At 41.7% G+C, this 20,653-nt stretch overlaps 1 protein-coding gene across 1 annotated transcript in view; it reads right to left on the bottom strand.

Annotated features, from left to right (window-relative positions):
- Positions 1-20,653, bottom strand: part of dnah7 (dynein axonemal heavy chain 7) — a 234,157-nt gene that overhangs the window by 63,001 nt on the left and 150,503 nt on the right. The window contains exons 45-51 of the mRNA XM_033023735.1: positions 19,972-20,157; positions 18,533-18,696; positions 16,497-16,651; positions 15,506-15,696; positions 13,173-13,306; positions 8,798-9,133; positions 1,467-1,593 (exon numbers count right to left, since the gene is read on the bottom strand). Of these exons, the coding sequence (XP_032879626.1) occupies positions 1,467-1,593; positions 8,798-9,133; positions 13,173-13,306; positions 15,506-15,696; positions 16,497-16,651; positions 18,533-18,696; positions 19,972-20,157 (1,293 nt within the window). The remainder of the gene's footprint in view (positions 1-1,466; positions 1,594-8,797; positions 9,134-13,172; positions 13,307-15,505; positions 15,697-16,496; positions 16,652-18,532; positions 18,697-19,971; positions 20,158-20,653) is intronic.

The following is a 20,653-nucleotide window of genomic DNA, read 5'->3' as shown; positions in this document are numbered from 1 at the left end:
AACTGGAGTAGACGCGATACATGGCTGAAGCACAAATGGTAGTCTGATCCCGCCCGGGCCCACTGCGCATGCGCGGATAGACGGCGCCATTTTGTGTCGCTTCCCCAACTGCGCAGGCGCGGATGGGCGCATTTGTTTCTCCCCCAGCTGCCGGAGCCAGAATTTCGGGCGATTTCCAACAAAGTGGAAACGCTGATTGTGCTCAGATTTTTAAAAAAAATTCTGGGGATTTTTTCTTACTCTGGGGGGAAAAAAGGGGGGTGCGGTCACATGGACGGCCTTTGACGTAGGTGCTGAATCTGTGGAATTCTCTGCCACAGAGGGTATTTGTAAGGCAGAGATAGATAGATTCTTGATTAGTATGGATGTCAGGGGCTATGGGGAGAAGGCAGGAGAATGGGGTAGAGAGAGAGAGAGATAGATCAGTCATGATTGAATGGCAGAGGACTTGATGGGCTGAATGGCCTAATTCTGCTCAATAGACAATAGGTGCAGGAGTAGGCCATTCGGCCCTTCGAGCCAGCACCGCCATTCAATGCGATCATGGCTGATCATCCCCAATCAGTACTCCGTTCCTGCCTTCTCCCCATATCCCCTGACCGCTATTTTTAAGAGCCCTATCTAGCTCCCTCTTGAAAGCATCCAGAGAACCTGCCTCCACCGCCCTCTGGGATAGAGAATTCCGCAGACTCACCACTTTCTGTGAGAGAAAGTGTTTCCTCGTCTCCGTTCTAAATAGCTTACTCCTTATTCTTAAACTCCTATCACTTATGAACTTATGACAGGATTTACGTCATTAAAAAAACGAATAGAGGCAGAGAAGGCCATGAGCCCCCTCCATCATCATTGGATTGATCATGCCTGATGTGTACTTTCCTACGCTAACCACATGTATCCTGATTACACCAATGTCTAAAAATTCTACTGTCCTCAGCTAAATATAACAGAAATCTTGGGCAAAAGTTCAAGGAAATGTAAATGAAAGAAGAAAACCAGACACCCAGATATTTTAGCATAAGACATTATGTTAAAACATGACATCAAGTACATTATTTGAATGCAAACTTCTTGTGAACAAAGCAATCCAGCACTGTTTTAATGATTACTGAAAATATTCCAGTAATGAAGGTCCTGATGGTCTCAAAAGCTGTGTTATTTTAATGAAAGAACATGAGTCTCCATCAAAGCAAAATGTCACTTTAAATTTATGTAAAATAAGGTTTTTGCTGGGACTTTAAATGTCACTGCAAATGTTTTCAAACACAATGTTATCTTAAAGAGTAGAATAAAGTACCTCTACAAGACTGAATATAAATGTGCACTTTTTATAACATAACAAATGATAATAACATCATAAAGGAACATTGGTATAAAAGGGAAAAATGTTAGAATTTTCTTACAGGATGCTCTTAAAGATAATTTTCACATATAACAAACTATTGCTAAAAAAATATTAAAGGACTGACCAGCTTGTCGTGTTTTAATAGGTTTATATTCAAGCAAAATGAAAATAGTAGCTTGTCCTTTTCAAATAGCGATCGACACACATTCACGTACAACGAGTATGTGAAATATTTCGTAAGGATCTGCAACCTACAAAGTTGAAAGACAAATTAAATAATAAAGTGTTAATACATTTTAAAATTCAATTACAATCCACTTAGGCTGCTGCGATTCTCAGAGGCGTTATGGTCAATTACTGATAACATATCAACAATTTCATCAAGTATGCATGTTGGTTCATGTACAAAGCAAGTTCCAAAGATGTTGAAATGTTTCTAATTGATTTTATATTGAAATACTAGTATTTTGTGACCAGATAAAACAAGCTTTACAAATGTCTCAAACAATCTGCCACTCCACTCTTTTCCAATTTGCTTTTAATGTTCAAAAGTAAATAATGATTCTGCAGTTCGCATGACATTTCTTCCATTGCAATATTCAGTTGTCGTTTTGGATAAAATGTACTTTCATTTAGAAATTATGGTTGTCAACTAGTTGGTTTCGTACATATAAAAGACAGGATTTCAAACAACGGGGACTTTGTGGATGTCAGCTTTCACACATAATTATGCTTTTAAAAGCCAGTTAAAATACTCCATTGATCCAATAAAAATAGTCAAAGGGCAATAAATAGAATGCATCAAAGCAGATTAGTCTTGTGTCGCTGGAAAATGGTTGATCCATGTGACATATCATAATCTAAAAAAGACTCTCAGTTCCTATGTGTCTTTTTAAATTGTGGCTACAGTCCAATTTGTGTGGACTTGTGCCATATCCATTGCCTTTGATTGGATTTTGACAATAGAACTACATAAAGTTTCAATTTCAGTTTAGTTTATTGCCACGTGTACCGAGGTACAGTAAAAAGCTTTTGTTGCTTTTCAATATCATCAATAACCAGCTTTGGTCCTGTCTTCCACACGCACTAATTCTGCTGCAGAGAAGTCAATAGATATTCCTTATGCCTCTCCCAACGTTTGGATACTGAAAATAATATTATACTCCCATTACTCATATGTTCACAAGTGATAGCAGAATTAGGCGATTCGGCCCATTAAGTCTAATCTGCCATTCAATCATGGTTGATCAATCTCTCAACCCCATTTTCCTGCCTTCTCCCCATAACCCTTGACAGCTGTCCTAATCAATAATCTATCTATCTCTGCCTTTTTTTTTTTTTTTAGTATGTTTTAAAGTCTGTATTTAATGTTTCTTTGTGTGTTTTATGTGGGGGGTGGTGTGGGGGGGTAAGGGGGAACCGCTTTGGTCGCCTCCTCCACGGAGAGGCGAGTTTTTCCAGGTCGCCTCCCCCGTGGCCTAACATCAAGGATCGACGCGGCCTTTCCCGGAGACGCGCCCGGGGCTTCAGCGGCGGGCGCAGCGTGGACTCTCGGCGTGGAGCGGGTTAGCCCTCGCTGGGGCTCGCTGGAGGGGAGCGCTCCGTTTCGCTGGCCCGGGGCAGCCGGCAGCCTGAAGTCGCAGCCTGAAGTCGCGGTCTGCAGAGCTCCAGCTGGTGCGGCGTCTACAGCCCGGGATCTCACGTTGGGGACCCGGGGGAAGAAGAAGCCATCACTGCCGGCCCGCGGCCGACTTCTACCGCGGGTCCGGCATGGACTTACCATCACCCCTGGAGGGGAACTTCGACCGCCGGCCCTGCAGTCTACGGTGCTTCTGGCTGCGGCGGGGACTTTAAATCTCGACCGCCGGCCTGCGGCCTACAACAATCTAAAGCCGCGGTCTCCGGTGAGGAAGAGCCGATCCTGGACTGACTCTGGACTCTGGTCCTGACCACGGGGGGGAAATGGAGGAGGACTGGCCAAATGTTGTGCCTTCCACCACAGTGATGAATGCTGTGGTGGATGTTTGTGTTACCGTTTTATTGTGTGTTCTTTATTATTGTATCGCTGCAGACAACCCAAATTTCCACCAGCCTGGCTGTGTGGCAATAAATTATATCTAATCTAATCTAATCTTTAAAATATCCACTGACTTCTGTGGCAAAGAATTCCACAGATCCACCTGTCCTGACTCAGAGGATCCAACACAACACAGGCCAGGAATCAAATATTCGGCCTACTTTGTTCTTTTCTTCTCAGTGGCACGCAGATGGTGCACATTAAATCATTAGGAGAACTGCTCTGCTTTTTCATGAGATGCTGCTGTGGGTAAGGCTTATTACTCATCAGCACAACATAAGCTTCACTGTAGATGAAGAATACACCATGTTCTCATCGGCTGAAGAGCTGCTGATTGTTTTTATTACTTGAGTTCGTAAGTGGGTTTTGGTGGAATTGATCATTTTATTTTACATCATCCAGTCAACCTTTAAGGGAAAGCAATAGTGAACAAATATAAAAGGACAACAATTGAAAGAAGTAAAGTTAATTCTAAGTCATCTCTTAGGAAATAGAGCAGTGCACATTAAGGGATGTAGTTGAGGCTCTGTGATTGCTGTCCACTGATAATGGTGTGAAGGAAAATGAAAAGGCCATAAAAGTAACCTGCAGAAAGATCAGGTCAGGTGGAGTGTGTTGCCATATACAGATGGTGCTTGATAAATGCAATGAAAATCTTGCTTTGTAATAATAATAATAATGGATGGGATTTATATAGCGCCTTTCTAATACTCAAGGCGCTTGTAGCAGCATCATAAGCACATGAAGTCAGACAACACAAAAAAGACACACTATACATAAACTATACTCAAGACAGTGAAAGGAAAATACTGTGCAAAAACATTAATACAAAACACAATTAGAAAACAAGTCCATGATAGTGCAAGAGGTGATCCCGTAGTGTCCTGTTGTTGAGGTGGGGTTGTGCAGGACGGTTGAAGAAAACTAGCTGTACTTCAACCTGATAGTGTGGAATTCCAAGCTTCTGTATCTCTTGCCCAATGGTGGCAATGAGAAGAGGGCAAAGCCCAGCTATTGGGGATGCTTGATGATAGATGCCATCTTCTTGAGCCAGTGTCTCATGTGGAAGGTTTTGATGATGGTGAAGGATGTGCTTATGATGGTCTGGGCTGAGTTCATTGCTCTTGCAGCCTCTTGCATCACTGTGCATAGGAATTGTCATACCAGGCCACGATGCAACCAGTCAGGCTACTTTCCATAGTCCATCTGAAGAAATTTATTCGAGTATTCAGTGACATGTCAAATCTCTTTAAACGTCGGAGAAAGTAAAGGTCTTAGCATGGCTTCCTCATGATCACATCTATGTGCTGGGCCAGGATAAGACTTTCAAGATGTTACCACACAGGAATTTAAAGCTTCTAACTCGCTCCACTGCTGAGCTACCAATGAAAAGGAGGGAGAGATAGAATAGCAAGTAGCACAGTCATAAATGGCAGAGTAGACTTGATAGGCCAAATAGCCTAATTCTACTCCTATCCCTTATGATCTCATGGCACAGTCTCCTGACTTCTCCTTTTAATTAATCCACAATCCACAATTAATTCCTTGGTTTTGTTGATGTTGAGAGAGGTTGCCGACATGGCAGTTCTATCTACTGATTCATCACCATTCGTGATCCAACCAACAACAATAGAGTCGTCAGTAAATGCATATGGCATTGATGCTGGTCTTAGTCACACCATCATGGGTGTAAAGTGGGTAGAGCAGTGGACGAAGCACACAGCTTGAGGTGGACCTCTGTTGAAGGTAAGTGAGAAAATATTGTTACTGATCTGTTTAAGAAGGAACTGCAGATGCTGGAAAATCGAAGGTACACAAAAATGCTGGAGAAACTCAGCGGGTGCAGCAGCATCGATGGAGCGAAGGAAATAGGCAACGTTTCGGCCCGAAACGTTGCCTATTTCCTTCGCTCCATCGATGCTGCTGCGCCCGCTGAGTTTCTCCAGCATTTTTGTGTACCTTTGTTACTGATCTGCACTGATTGAGGTCTGCCGATGAGGAAGTCAAGGATCCAGTTGCAAAGGGAGGTACAGAGCCCCAGGTCTTGGAGCTTGGTGCTGAGTTTGGAGGGGGTGATTGTGTAAAATATATATATGTACTTCACTACAGTGGATGTAGGTGCTACCAGACAATGATCATTGAGGCAGGTAACCACGATCTTTGTGGGTTCCTGTACAATTGGCCTTTCAAACCTCTGACCAATGGTCAAGTTAAGTCAAGTTTATTTGTCACATACAAGATGTGCAGTGAAATGAAAGTGGCAATGCCTGTGGAATGTGCAAAAACTACAGTACAGAACAGAACAGAATCAGTATTTACATATTAGAAAAAAAACAACAATTTTAAGAAGACACAACACAACAGTAAATTGATACAGTAAATTAGTCCCTGGAGAAATAAGAGGTTACAGTCCTGATGGCCTATGGGAAGAAACTCCGTCTCATCCTCTCTGTTTTCACGGCGTGACAGCGGAAGCGTTTGCCTGACCGTAGCAGCTGGAACAGTCCGTAGCTGGGGTGGTAGGGGTCCCCCATAATGTTGCTGGCTCTGGATCTGCATCTCCTGGTGTATAGGTCCTGCAGGGGAGGGCGAGTGTAGTTCCCATAGTGCGTTCGGCTGAACACACTAATCTCTGCAGAGCCTTCCTGTCCTGAGAAGAGCAGTTCCCAAATCAGATTGTGATGTTGCCGGACAAGGTGCTTTCAACAGCCCCAGAGTAGAAGCACTGGAGGATCCACAGAGAGACTCTGAATTTCTTCAGCTGCCTGAGGTGGTAAAGGCGTTGCCTTGCCTTACTCACCAGTGCGGCAGCGTGTGTTGTCCATGTCAGATCCTCTGTGATGTGGACTCCCAGGTATTTAAAGCAGCTCACCCTATCCACTGTAGCCCCATTTATCCCCAGTGGCATGTACGTCCTCGGATGTTGTCCCCTTCTAAAGTCCACAATCAGCTCCTTAGTTTTTATGACATTCAAGAGGTTGTTCTGACACCAGAGTACCAGGCCCGGTAGGCCTTCTCATTGTTATCGGAGATCAGGCCCACCACCACAGTGTCATCAGGGTTATGGAGTTGGAGCTGAACCTGGCCACACAGTCATGTGTGTACAGGGAGTACAGTAGGGGGCTGAGGACGCAACCCTGGGGGGGATCCTGTGTTCAGGGTGAGGGGGTTGGAGGTATGTCGCCCAATCTTGACTACCTGGGGCCTGGCGGTGGGAAAGTCCAGGACCCAGGCACACAGGGGAGTGTTCAGCCCCAGTTCCAGCAGCAGATTGGAAGCAAGATGTTGAGTGTGCTTGGATACTCCAGACAGTTAATCCACACAAGTCTTCAGCATTCGGTCAGGTAGGCTGTCTGGATTGGCCATGTTGCACAGATTCACCCTCTTTAAGGCAACTCTGACAGTCGGCCTTAGAGACTGAGATCACAGGGTTGATGTGTCGTGGTGTGTCGTTACCACTGTTGCTAACCAGTTTCACCTTGCAGGAGGTGAGAGCATGCAAGCCCTACCACAGATGTCAAATGTCCACCTGTGACTCCATCTTAGTCCAGAAATGTCCCCACGCACTCGTGATGGCTTTCAGAAAGTTCTACCTGGTGGTCAGAATTTTCCAAGGAGCATGGGCAGGAGGTACAGTGGTAGGCGTCCAGTTAATGGGATGCAATGGGTCCTTGGGTGTAGGAGGTTGCCTTAAAGCACTCAGCAACAAGATGTAAAATTGTATTTATTGATATACATCTAGTACTTAAGGAGTTCACCGGCATAATGAAAGATGGAAATTAATGACTACCAACTTGGTTTCATAACAATATAAGTTTCACAAACAGCTGACACATACTGAAAACAAGATTTAATGCTGTACCTGAATGAAATACTTATTAAAGATCATTTATACGGGCAAGTTTATAGCTGCAAATTGTCACAAAGTTTTTCTCACCAAAAAGCAATACAGAGATTATTGTTCTGTAGGAAAACACTGTTTGTACATGGCAAGGTTCCCAAACAACAAAATAACCACAAAACCCATTTTAGTGAAGTTGCTGCTGGCAGTATTTAAAACTGGTAAACGTTGAACAAAATATCTATTGCTCTTCTTTTAATAATGCAATAGATGGGATCTCAGTTTAACATTGCTTCCAATGGACAACTGCTCTGACAGTTCAGCATTCCTGAAGTCCATTGAAATGTATTTAGCAATCATGAGCTCACGTCGCTGGAGTGAGTGCAGGTGGTCACTCGATATTCTGACAGAAGACAAAGATGACCCAAAGTTAAGAATTATGAAAAAAAAGAAATACAGACAGAATCTGATTTAAATTCTCAATCTTCTGGGCATGTATAAATTAGAGGACAACCCTAGAGAACATGTGCTGAAAACAAAAGCAATTCCAACCAATACAATACAAATTTATTGTCATTTGAACCTCAAAAGAAGTTCAAATGAAATTTGGTTTCTGCAGTCATACAACAAGAAAAGAACCGAGACACACACCAACACAATTTACACAAACATCCATCAGAGTGAATCTCCTTCTCACTGTGATGGAAGGCAAAGTCTTGTCTCTCACCTGTGGTGCATTCTTCTCCCGATGTTAAGGCCCCCGGTGGGCGATGGCAAGTCCCGCGGCCATTAAAGCCGTGCCGGGTCTTAATGTTGGAGCCCCCGGTGGGCGATGGCAAGTCCCGCGGCCGTTAAAGCCGCGCTGGGCGATGCAAGGCCCCGCTCCGGGTCACCCTCAACCCCGCAACTCGGGCGGGAGAAGTTGCCGTTGCGGGAGCTCCGAAAAGCGGTGTCCCACTAGGGACCCGCGAGCTCCCGATGTCACCGTCCACCGGACCTGCGGCTGGGGCCTCCGAGCTCCGGAGTCGGGTCGCAGCCGCGAGCCATCACAGCTCTCCACGCCCCGAACTCAGCCAGCCCCACAATGGTAAGCCCGCAAGGCTCCGCGACTGGAGCCCCCAGGTCGTTCCGGTTGGAGGCCGTTCCACGGTGCTAGGCCCCAACGGCAACGGATACCAGACAGGGAAAATGTCGGGTCACCCGTAACGGGAAGAGATTTAAAAGTTTCCCCCACCCCCACTCCCCACATATACACAGCTAAAAACAATATAAAAACCATAACAAACTATACATTCAATGGGACAAAAATTTAAAAAAGACGGACTGCAGAGGCCGCTGCAACGTCGGTCGTGCCGCCTGCACAATTAGATGCCCCCCCAGAATTTGATGTATAATATCCCAGAGCCTTGGAAGCAATGAGTAAAGAATGATGTAAAGTATAGACTCTATAACAATGGTTTATCACTGCTCTACCCTTTCAGATGTTGAAAACATCCACTACTCTCTGCCTAAATTAAATACATGAAATTAATCTTACCTCTCTGACAATTCATCAGACTTTTCTGAATTTTCAATAGACATGATGAACAGGTTGATAAACCAATTGAGAGAATACTGGTACATGGGCTCTATACTGGCAAGATCACCGATTGAGAAAAACAGGATGGCAGAATGTATTGCAATTGATCTGTAGCCCATTCGAGTCTCATCAATCTTCCTTTCCGTCTCCTCAGCCACAGATTGCTTCTGAGTTATTTCATTAGCAAGTACTTTTGATGAAGATAAAATCTTTATGGCAGTTTCATCTTCTAAAATATTTCCTTCTGAGGTGGAGAGAATTTCCAGAATTTTATCTTCAATTTCTTTTAGCAGCCTGAAAAGTGAAACACTTCAGCTTATTATGTGTATTTATTGCACAATCATCACTTCATTTAAAAGCAATAGGAAAGTGATTGCAAACAACCTTGAATGAAAATATATTGTCCTGGATTTATCACCAAACAACTTTATCACTGAATGGAACGATCCTGTATATCACAAATGAACACAATCATCCTTTCATTTAACGGGCCATCTCAGTCAGATATTAAATGTTTTAATGGCAGCCTCTTGTTTGTTTGCCGGAAGGGATCATCTGGATGGAATGGTTAGGTTATACCACACATTAAAGATTACATGGGCACATTGGAGGCACTCGGATTTCCTTCAGGTTTTGTGCTGAATAAGAAGAGCTTGTAATAACCAGCAATGCTGTTTGAATGATTCAAGCTGTGCCTTTGTGCATCTAACTGTTAAGTAAAATAAAATCCACAAATCACATGCTTGACAGAAAGCTTAGGTTTCATTTTCTTTAATTTCCGCCATATTTTGTATACAAGGATGTCTGGAGTGCCCTTATCCACGAAAACCTCATGTTTGCAATTTCTAAGCCTCTCCCAGATCAAGTGGGTTCACCTATGGTTGCTGATCACAGAAACAGGAAGAGCAGGTTTCAAATATTAGAGGGGTTAAATTGGTTAGATCCTGTAAACAGGCATGGAATCGAGTTCAAGTTCAAGTTCAAGTGAGTTTATTGTCATGTGTCCCTGGGCAATGAAATTCTTGGGACACATGACAATAAACTCACTTGAACTTGAACTTGAACTCGATTCCATGCCTGTTTACAGGATCTAACCAATTTAACCCCTCTAATATTTGAAACCTGCTCTTCCTGTTTCTGTGATCAGCAACCATATAATATAGGTGAACCCACTTGATCTGGGAGAGGCTTAGAAATTGCAAACATCACAGCTAAGCTTAGCTCACTGCAAGCAACAGCAACTTGGCTTAAATAACAATTTTAATTTAAAGTGGGTATTTAACTTTACAGGTGCAAATGCATCATAACGCCAGAGCAGAGCACAGTGCTAGCAGAGGTTCTGTACATCGTGCTAACTAGCAAGACATTCAAGAATCTGAAAACACAAGAGGCTGCATCATTTTCTAACACTGCACTGAAAGTGTTGATGGAGTTCAAAATAGGAGACATTATTAAGTTTTCATAGGGGTCAAAAGGCCCAAACATTAATGCTCAGAAAACCACAGCAGGAGACCATTGCAGCAATCAAAGCCAGCATAACCTAAATCCCCTGAGCCTTGTTTAGGGAAGCAATTCTCTTGGAAATCAATATTGATCAGTACCTTGGTTACATCTCAGTATTTTAAAAGGTTAGTAACTGCATGTGTTTGACATTTAAAAATCTGAATTCCTCCCAAAGATTAAAAGAGTAGCATACTTAACCTTACTTTTCAAAAACGATGTACGAGAGTTGCAAGAGAGAATAAGGGTACGATAAGCTAAGCCTATTAAAGTTACATGTTCGTGATGAAAAATGCAGTCATGTAACTTTGTTACGCAGTAAAACAAGATGACTTAGCGACGTGGGTTAATAAAGTGTAAAATGGTTTCCAAATTTGTTTTGGCATCTTTGACGGTCTGTACAAAGGGTTAGGATATAATGTGCTTATTTTTTGGAAATTCTCACACAAGGGGATATTACACGAAATTAGGTGTAACATACCAACAGAGTGGGTTCGTCGACAGTTTTGGCCATAGAAATTATGAGCATTTCTATTAGCTGAGCTGTGAGCCCCAGCAACACACAGCTCCCAGTGAACAATATCTCATTTGCTGTTGAAGCACCACAGAAAAGTCATGGAGAATGTGAGTACTGCAGTGGAAGGTGAGACTTTTGATAGGTTTACCTTGTTGCCATGCTAGCTCAGAATTCCGTCATCATTTCATGTCGGGGTTCCTCGTCATGGCGATCATCGTGATGCAGAACACCACGATCCCTGAGATCTACTCTGATGAATACGCCAGAGTCTTCAGTTATAGTCCATGTTGTTGAACATAGCGTTCATAGATTGTGCACCAAGCCATGTCATAAATGGATGGCATTATCAATTTATAGTTTTCTTTTCATTTTTTCCAGATGGCAGGATTTTTGTTCCTGCAGAATGCCAGTGGGAGAATGGGACGGTGCTGCAAGTTCCATTAGGTGTGCTCATATCCTAGATCTAATGAAGGAGTGAAATCCCTTCCTATTGCTGAATATCTCTGATCGGTAAATGGTAAACACAAAGCTATGTGTATGCACTCAACAGTGCATTATTCCACACAAAAAAAGTCTACAATCCTTTCATGGCTGCATGCCTCCCTTGCTTCTCCCTGACACAAAACAATGAAATGTAGATCATTTCCTTTAAATAGAGATTCTGAAGTTCCAATACACAAGGGTGTATGAGAAATAGTAAGATGTTCAAAAAAAACCCTACAAATCCAGCATGGAAGAATTCTGATAAGTAAAAGTTCAAGAACATGGGAACCTTAACACCTATTGCTGGCTGTAAATTCACAGTATTTGAGCTACAATTCTTCCTGAATTCTAAGATAGTATGCAACAAGGTAAACTTATATAAAAAGTCTCATCTTCCATTGCAGTACTCACATGCTGGATGACTTTTCTGTGTGCTGCAAAGAAAAATGAGATGTACCTACTAAAAGCAAAAGAGAAGGCATATAATATGGCAAAGATTAGCAGGAAGATAGAGGATTGTGCAGCCTTTAAAATTCACCAGACAGTTGATCCAAAAAAAACATTCAGTTCATCCGCCATTTCTTTGTTCCCTATTATTACTTCCAATGATAGACTCTACAGTTCTAATTAATGGACTCTAAAGTTGATAATGTGGCATGTTCTCGAATATGAACATAACAGATAAGGTAGCAATAACTTTTTTGACATTGCATGTTGCCACACCACATTTAAATCAAGATAACCACGATATCCAAGCACTTCAACTCCCCCTGCCATTCCGAATCCGACCTTTCTGTCCTGGGCCTCCTCCATGGCCAGAGTGAGGCCCACGGTAAATTGTAGGAGCAGCACCTCATATTTCGCTTGGGCAGTTTACACCCCAGCGGTATGAACATTGATTTCTCCAATTTCAGGTAGTCCTTGCTTTCTCCTCCCCTTCCCAGCTCTCCTTCAGCCCACTGTCTCCGCCTCTTCCTTTCTTCTTCCCGCCCCCCCCCCCCCCCGCCCTCACGTCAGTCTGAAGAATGGTCTCGACCCGAAACGTCGCCTATTTCCTTCGTTCCAAAGATGCTGCCTCACCCGCTGAGTTTCTCCAGCATTTTTGTCTACCTTCAATTTTCCAACATCTGCAGTTCCTTCTTAAACAAGTTATCCAAGTCGATCATAACCAATCAACAGATAAGCAAATATGGATCAAATTAGGCTTTAATTGCCTGCAAGTTAAGGAATTCATAGAGAAAAGAAGGAAATGTAACAGAAAATGTGCAACCTCATCTAGATTGCTGACAGATGCTGTTGTCAAACGTGTGCAAACAATGGATGGAAAATGCATTTATTGTAATACATGGTCACAATATGATTACACTGTCTTGGTGATAATAGGTGATATTATTGACTTCCTTCCATACAACCAGTTGCTGCTGGGGGTGGGGACCAGAAATGGCAGATATGAATATGTGAAAGGGGATGAGGAAATAAGGACGGTTGGGATTGTGGGAGGATTGGGTGTGCACTCAACATGAACAGGAACCTCAACTTCCCCTTGATTGGATAATGTAGGCTATTTGGCAGTTGTCTCTGGGTTGAGTCAAGTGGTCATAGAGTCATAGAGTGGTACTGTGTGGAAATAGGCCCTTCGGCCCTACTTGCCCATGCCGGCCCATACCTGGTCTTGGTATGTTCTGTTGAGACAACTATTTCTGCGAGGCCTGATGGCACCAGCTTAAAATCTCTAAATACAATTCATTATCTGTGTAGAACGTTAGTTCAAACACATCAAGAAAGAGTCTACAATGGGGAAGAATGTGCATTAATAAAGAGATTTTTATTTACCTTTTGTTTTCCGCACTTTGCAAAATTAAAGCCTGCTTCTCTTCTTCTAAGTCGGGCCTTTCTCTGGCCACTACGATACCCAAAAGCTGGTCTTGCATTCCCTCAGAGGTGATCATGAAGTTTAGCAGCGTCACCTGTAGGTTAGGAGAAAATGTAAGAAACATTCAGATTGCTACAGTTTATTGCAGTCATTACTGAACATGAATATAATACTTCTATTTCACATTACCATATACGTACTGATCACATTATAGAATTCTAAAATAAACTCTTTTATTAACTCAATTTAATCATCGACAACTCACACCCGGGTAACAGATATTTTCCATTTTTAGTGACGTCCATAAGTTGATTTTGTCCGTAAGCAAGAAAATATATAAAATTGTAATAATCTAAGAATGCTAAAAACGTGCATCTTTAATGTTAAACAAGGTAAACCTTGGATATATCATAGATAGAAGCTTTATGCAAAAAAGTGCTTGCCACATATTTGAAAACATGACTTTCAGTTTAGTTTAGTTGATTGTCACGTGTACCAAGGTACAGTGAAAAGCTTTTGTTGCGTGCTAAACAGCCATAGATTCTTCATAATTCATCATGCTTATACTTCAAGATACCACAGCAAGATATGAGATTCTAATTTATGTTTAGTATTTCCTTCAGATCATGGACTATTTTACGGGCACATTTTCAATACAATGAAACTGATCACTGAAATGTTTGATTTTCGTTTGTCTTGGATCATTAAATTGTAAATGAAGTGGCTGCAACACAGAGCCAGTTAACCCTATGATCAGTCATTGGGAGATCATCCACCATGTTTTCCAAGCAGTCAAGAGAAGAGGGTTAGAGGAAAAAATAGATTAAGAGATGATAAAAGTATTTTTCCCTTTATTATTCAGATAAGCAATATATATAATAATGTAGTTTAGAATGTAATACAAAGTTACATGAAATTTGTAGGTAAAGAAGGAGAACTGGTTCAAATACCAGTATTACTCTGCACTCTAAACAGGCACAGAGTCACAGAGTCACAGGCACAGAGTCACAGAGTCACAGAGACACAGAGGCACAGAGACACAGAGACACAGAGGCACAGAGGCACAGAGGCACAGAGGCACAGAGGCACAGAGGCACAGAGGCACAGAGACACAGAGGCACAGAGGCACAGAGGCACAGAAGCACAGAGGCACAGAGGCAAAGTCACACAGCATGAAATTGGGCTCTTCGGCCCAAGTTGTCCGGAGTTCAAGATGCCCCAACTAGTTCCACTTGCCAACGTTTGGCCCATAGCCCTCTACATCTTTCCTATCCATGTATTTGTCCAAATGTCTTTTAAATATTATAGTATCTGCCTCAAATACCTCCTCTGGCAGCTTGTTCCATATTCCCACATCCTCTGTGTGGAAAAAGTTGCCCCTCAGTTTCCCATTAAATCTTTCCCTCGCACTTCCCACCTCTATCCTGTGGTTCTTGATTCCCCTACTAAAATTCTCCTAGGTAAAATATTTTGTGCATTCACGCTATCTATTCCTTTTATGATTTTATATACCTCTACAAGATCACCCCTCAGACTCCTGTGCTCGAATGAATAAAGCCCTAGCCTGCTCAACCTCTCCCTATTGCTCAGGTTCTCGACTCCGGCCAATATCCTCGTAAATCTTCTCTGCGCTCTTTCCAGCTTAACAACATCCTTCCTATAGCAGGGTGACCATTCCTCAGCCCACATGCCCAGCCGATCAAGATCCAGCAGTAATTTTGGTTTCATCCACGGCCTCTTCTAATCACTAAGTCCTATACGTTCTCATCCAAATTGATCATATAAACCACAACAGCATTGGGCACAGCACCGATCCCTGAGGCAAACCACTAGTCACAGGCCTCCAGTCTGAAAAACAACCCTCCACACTACCCTCATCTTCCTTCTATGAAGAAAATTCTCCATCCAGTCATCTAGCTCTCCCTGGATCCCATGCCAACCCAACCTTTAGAGCAGCCTACCATGCAGAACCTTATCGAATGCCTTGCTAAAGTCCATGTAATTGGAATAAAAGGCTAATGTCAGTAACAGTGATCGTAATATTAGCAAATTGTTGCAGAAACCTACCCTGTTCATTCACATCCCTCCAGGACAGGAATCTGCCGCACTGCCTCAGTCTGATCTAAATGTGAATCATCATCCACACCAATATTCGACTATAAAATCCCATTAATCTATTCAGTTGAATCTCAAATTAGGAATAGGAAACCTTGCTACTGAAGCCTATAGTTCATAAACAAATAATTATTTTAAAAAATCTAGCATACAATAAATAGTTGATCAAATATCAGACCTTGACAGATGTTTCTGGAAGATAATGTGGATTTCTCAATTTAGTTGTGATGTAAAAACGAAAATCTGGGGCGTATTCAATTGTAGAGTCACCAAGTCGAATGCATATGGTTCCACCCTGTTTGAAAGTTTGTTTAAGTAGCAATGGTTCCAAGATGGGGTCGAGCTCCTCACCAACATTTTCCAACAAAACTGAAAAATCAAGTAATTAATATAAATTGAGTTTAGTTTAGAGATACAGTGTGGAAACAGGCCTAAGGAGTCCGCACTGACCATAGGGATAACTTACACTTATACCAAGCCAACTAACCTACAAACCTGTATGTCTTTGGTGTGTGGGAGGAAACCGAAGATCCTGGAGAAAACCCACGCAGGTCACGGAGAGAACGTACAAACTGACAGCACCCATAGTCGGGAAATGTTATTAGGTATACCTCTACAAGGAACTTTTATATAACTTTTATATTATATTTTATAATGTTTATAAAGATTTTTTATATAACTTTTGTAATTTTACATTACAAATTTCATGCATATTCGCAAATTATCTGTTTATGTGTAATAATTTCATTTCATTTCATTTTAGCCGCTGTTATCACATGGGGATCAGAAGGAATAGAATGCGAAACAATATTCTAACCTATTTGCTCATCACAGCATTGTATTGCAGGTTGGGATTACTTTGTACATTGTCTGATATAACAGCTGGAAATAAAAGTTCTGTCTAAATATAATAATAATAATAATAAATTTTATTTAATGGGTGCCTTTCAGACATCTCAAGGGCACCTTACATAGTAATCGGAATAACATATAATCGGAATATAACAAGTAGTAATGACATCACAGAGACACAAATTAAAAACAGAATTCAATCCAAAAACAGAAAATCAAAAACACAGTGTAAATATGACCACCAGAAGCTAGTTTTTTTTAATGGTAAATTGTGCCTCCTCAAGGCAATGCTTACAAACTGCATATGTATCACTTACCAGGTGTGCCAAACTGAATGCAGTTTTCTAACGTTCTCACAAAGTCAGCATCACTGAGCTTAATTACATGGAGACTGTTGGCTTTTTCCATATTTTTAACCCACTTATTTGCCTGGCCTTGAGGATCTATCATCAATGGCCACCTGCGAGCATTTCTGCAAGTTAAATATTCATGTAATGTTAAAGTGGCAGTCTGCTATGATCTTATTTTACATGTGAATGGCATGGAAATACAACATGGTTCTCCAACCCGGAAATAGGCCTTTCCACCCAACACATCTACCATAGTGCTGACCTCAGTCGGTCCCATTTGCTTGCATTTGGCCTTTATCTCTCTAGACCTTTCATATCCATGTATATGTCCAAATGTATTTTAGATGTTGTAATTGTACCTGTCTCTACCACTTCCTGAAAAACCTGTCCCATAGATTCCATTTAATCTCCCCCCTCTCACCTTAAACCGATTCCCTTTAAGTTTAGACTCTTCTGCCCTGGGGAACATCTATTTGCCCTATCTATACCCGTCATGATTTTATAAACTTCTATTAGATCACCCTTAAGCCTACTTCATTCCAAGGAAAACAGTGCTAGCCTATCCAGTCTCTTCTTATAAATAAACATAGAAGATAGACACAAAAAGCTGGAGTAACAGGCAGCATCCCTGAAGAGAAGAAATGGGTGACATTTCGGGTCGAGACCCTTCTTCAGTCTGTCCTGGGCCTCCTCCATGGCTAAACTCACTCTGGCCATGGATGAGGCCAAGGACAGAAAGGTCGGATTTGGAATGGGAGGGGAAGTTGAAGTGCTGAGCCACCGGGAGATCAGGTTGGTTATTGCAAACTGAGCGGAGGTGTTGGGCAAAGCGATCGCCAAGCCTACGCTTGGTCTAACCGATGTAGAGCAGTTGACACCTGGAACAGCGGATGCAATAGATGAGGTTGGAGGAGGTGCAGGTGAACCTCTGCCTCACCTGGAAAGACTGCTTGGGACCTTGGATGGAGTCGACGGGGAAGGTAAAGTGACAAGTGAAGCATTTCCTGCGGTTGCAAGGGAAAGCACCAGGGGAGGGTGTGGTTTTGGGTGGGAAGGGACAAATTGACCAGGGAGTTACGGAGGGAATGGTCTCTGCGGAAAGCAGAAAGGGGAGAAGATGGGAGGTTGTGGCCAGTGGTGGGATGCTGTTGGAGGTGACATGCGTAGGTTGTCTTATACCTAAATGTACATGTTTTTGTAGTTTTTTTTCATCTCCCTTCATGCATTCTCTGATGTTCACAATTTAATTTATGTCTCCCTTGGCCTAATCAATAATAAAATGATATCCAGTGTAAACAACACACTAACCTTCCACCATAACTTCAAGCACATCTATCAACACCTGTGGAATAGTCTGAGAGCCCAGCATTGACTTCAGCTGTCATATCAGAGACTATAGAACTGAACTGGAAGCAAGTCATCCTCAATCCTAAGGCGAGAATTGACCTTGAGCTCCACCGATCCCGTTTCCACCAAAATACTGGCCATGTAATTTCCCTTGATGCCTCCTGGTTAACTTACATTGTTAATAGCTTAGCTGCACCTCATCAGTAATCCCACTACCCGTTCAAATTTCACATTATGGACACTATCAGAGGAATCAGCCCAACCCCTCCATCCAGTCACGTTGTCTTCAATCTATTCTATTCCTCCTTGAACTCTGAATATCAAAAATCATGCTCATCTCTCCAGCATTTCCATGTTTCAGTCAAGCTTCTATCCCAGTCATTACAAACATTGTCAAAGTTACAAATTATGTAAGTTATGTTACTTTGGCAAAGGTACACAACTCCTCTGTGATTACATGCATCTGAGCACAAATGTGATGGAACCACCAGAGTCATTTAATGCAAGCAGATCATTCTTCTGTTGGGATGAGTTCCAACATCTACTCCGCTTGATCTTGTTGAACAGCTTGCATTCAAAATACTAGACCTGTCAACTATGTAAAGAAAATCCCTTTGTTAATGGTCGAACCGTTAATGTCAGTCGTAAATACTTACGATATGATAATGCCATTGTCAATGGAAAAACTATCAGAAGGTAATCCAGCAATATTCCAAGCTCGAATTTTTACAGGATCCCCCAAAGTGGTTGTCAGGGACAAATCATCAGAACATGGGATGAGCATTTTCTTGCACTTACGGATCCATTTTTCTGCTTGTTGCTACACAATGTGAGACAGGCTAATTAAAATAAGTATCTAAGGACAATGCAGAGACAAGCAGTAAAGATGCAAAAATGTTGCATGTGCAATAGACGGAGGTGAAAACATTGGAAATAAAACCTTTAAAGATACCTAAATTACTTGTTAGATTTCATTAATATTTATTTTAGAAACAATTGGAGCACATCTGTGATTCAAAGTAGAGAACAAAGTTCCATCTCCTGCTGCTAATTCTCACAAAAGCTGCAGGACCACAGACTTCAAAACGGAACAAACTATTAGTGTAACAGAATGTTTCAAAATCATTGACCACTACACAGCTATAATAGCCACTTCTGCGTAATTTACTTTTAAAGTGTTTGGTAAAAGGAAAAGGGTTATCAAGGGGAAGGCCAGTTGCGTGCCCATTCTCGTGGGAATAAATGTTTTTTTTTTTTTGCATTACAATCAGCGAGTTATAACTGGATTGTTAAACAAAGCGTTCTATGGATATTTCGTAACAACATGGTTGGTGGTCAAACCCATAGATAGTGCCAGTATAAGAAGTGGACCATTACATTTTTCTAACTATGTAGGAAGGAACTGCAGATGCTGGTTTAAATCAAAGATACCTGTAGTCACAAAATGCTGGAGTAACTCAGCGGGGCAGGCAGCATCTCTGGAGAGAAGGAATGGGTGACGTTTTGGGTCGAGACCCTTCTTCAGACTTCAGGTCTCGACCCGAATCGTCACCCGTTCCTTCCCATTGAGTTACTCCAGCTTTTTGTGACTATCTTCATTTTTCTAACACCAGGCTCATGAACAAACCTAGAAAGACAACAATCTTAATTTGTTTCTCCTCAGTTCAGAAAACCAACCTGCAACTCTTAAATCTGAAACAGCTAACATTTAAGTAATGGGTTCACATCAACTTTATTTAAATAACAGTGATCACCTTCTTGTGGTTTCAAGTTGGCAAGGGTGACCCTTTTTCATGAGTGGGGAGACTGAATACTGCACTGGGAAATGGTGTGGGTATCAAATTTACATGATTTTAACCCTTTGGCAAATCTGCATTTAACATTAAAAGATTGAAATTTGAATACTAATATTCAAATTGAACCATTTAAAAAATTTAATTCTACCATTGCTAAATCAATTTTATAAAAAATTAGTTGATAAAACATATGGTTTAAAACATTTCTATAAAAATAGAAGTTTCAGAATAGATTCCATAGAAATATTGGTGAAAAATTATACGTTTGCACAAATTTAACCATATTATTTTTAGATTACCTGTCTGTAAGTCGAAGTAAATGCCCCCAGATAAGCCACAATTCCAGAAGAAATCAGGATATCGCCAGTTAGATTTGTGTATTGTCGTCCTAGATTTTTGGCTGTCAGATTCCAGCGTGTCTTCTCCCCACCAAGTCCACCAATGAGTTGATCTGCACGCTCCAGCTTTTTACTGCACAAATCAACCTAGGAGGTAAGGTATTGTTATTGCCGCAAGCGAACAAAAGTTACAAATTTAAGACTGGCCGGATGGAGAGAGGGGAGGGAGAGGATGTGGGAGGCAAAGGGGAAGAGGGATAGGGAGGGAGGTTGAACGAAGGAAAGAGAGGAATTAGAGAAGTACAGAATATAGGGCTAAATATGGTTGACAATGTTACAAAGACTACATTTGGAGTTACATGCAAAGTTGAGATAAGATATTTAAACAACGGAGAAGTCATGGAACATCAACCTGGATACTGTGCTGAACGAAAAGATATTAAGACCAAGACAGTGATGAAAAATGGGGGCTCTTTCAAAAGAATAAAGGCGATTAAAGAAAGAATCTATGAAGGGGCACATTAATGGAAGATTAAATATAAATGATTTGTATTTGCGAGAAGGAGAAACATTTATAACTGTGATTCTGGAGCCGTGGAATATAACAGCAGAGTAATAGTTTTGTTTTGTTTATAGATACAAT

This window comes from Amblyraja radiata, chromosome 7 (assembly GCF_010909765.2).
Source record: "Amblyraja radiata isolate CabotCenter1 chromosome 7, sAmbRad1.1.pri, whole genome shotgun sequence".
Taxonomy (NCBI): Eukaryota; Metazoa; Chordata; class Chondrichthyes; order Rajiformes; family Rajidae; genus Amblyraja; species Amblyraja radiata.
Note: the sequence above shows the minus strand (reverse complement) of the source record. Positions and strands in the feature narration are given on the sequence as shown.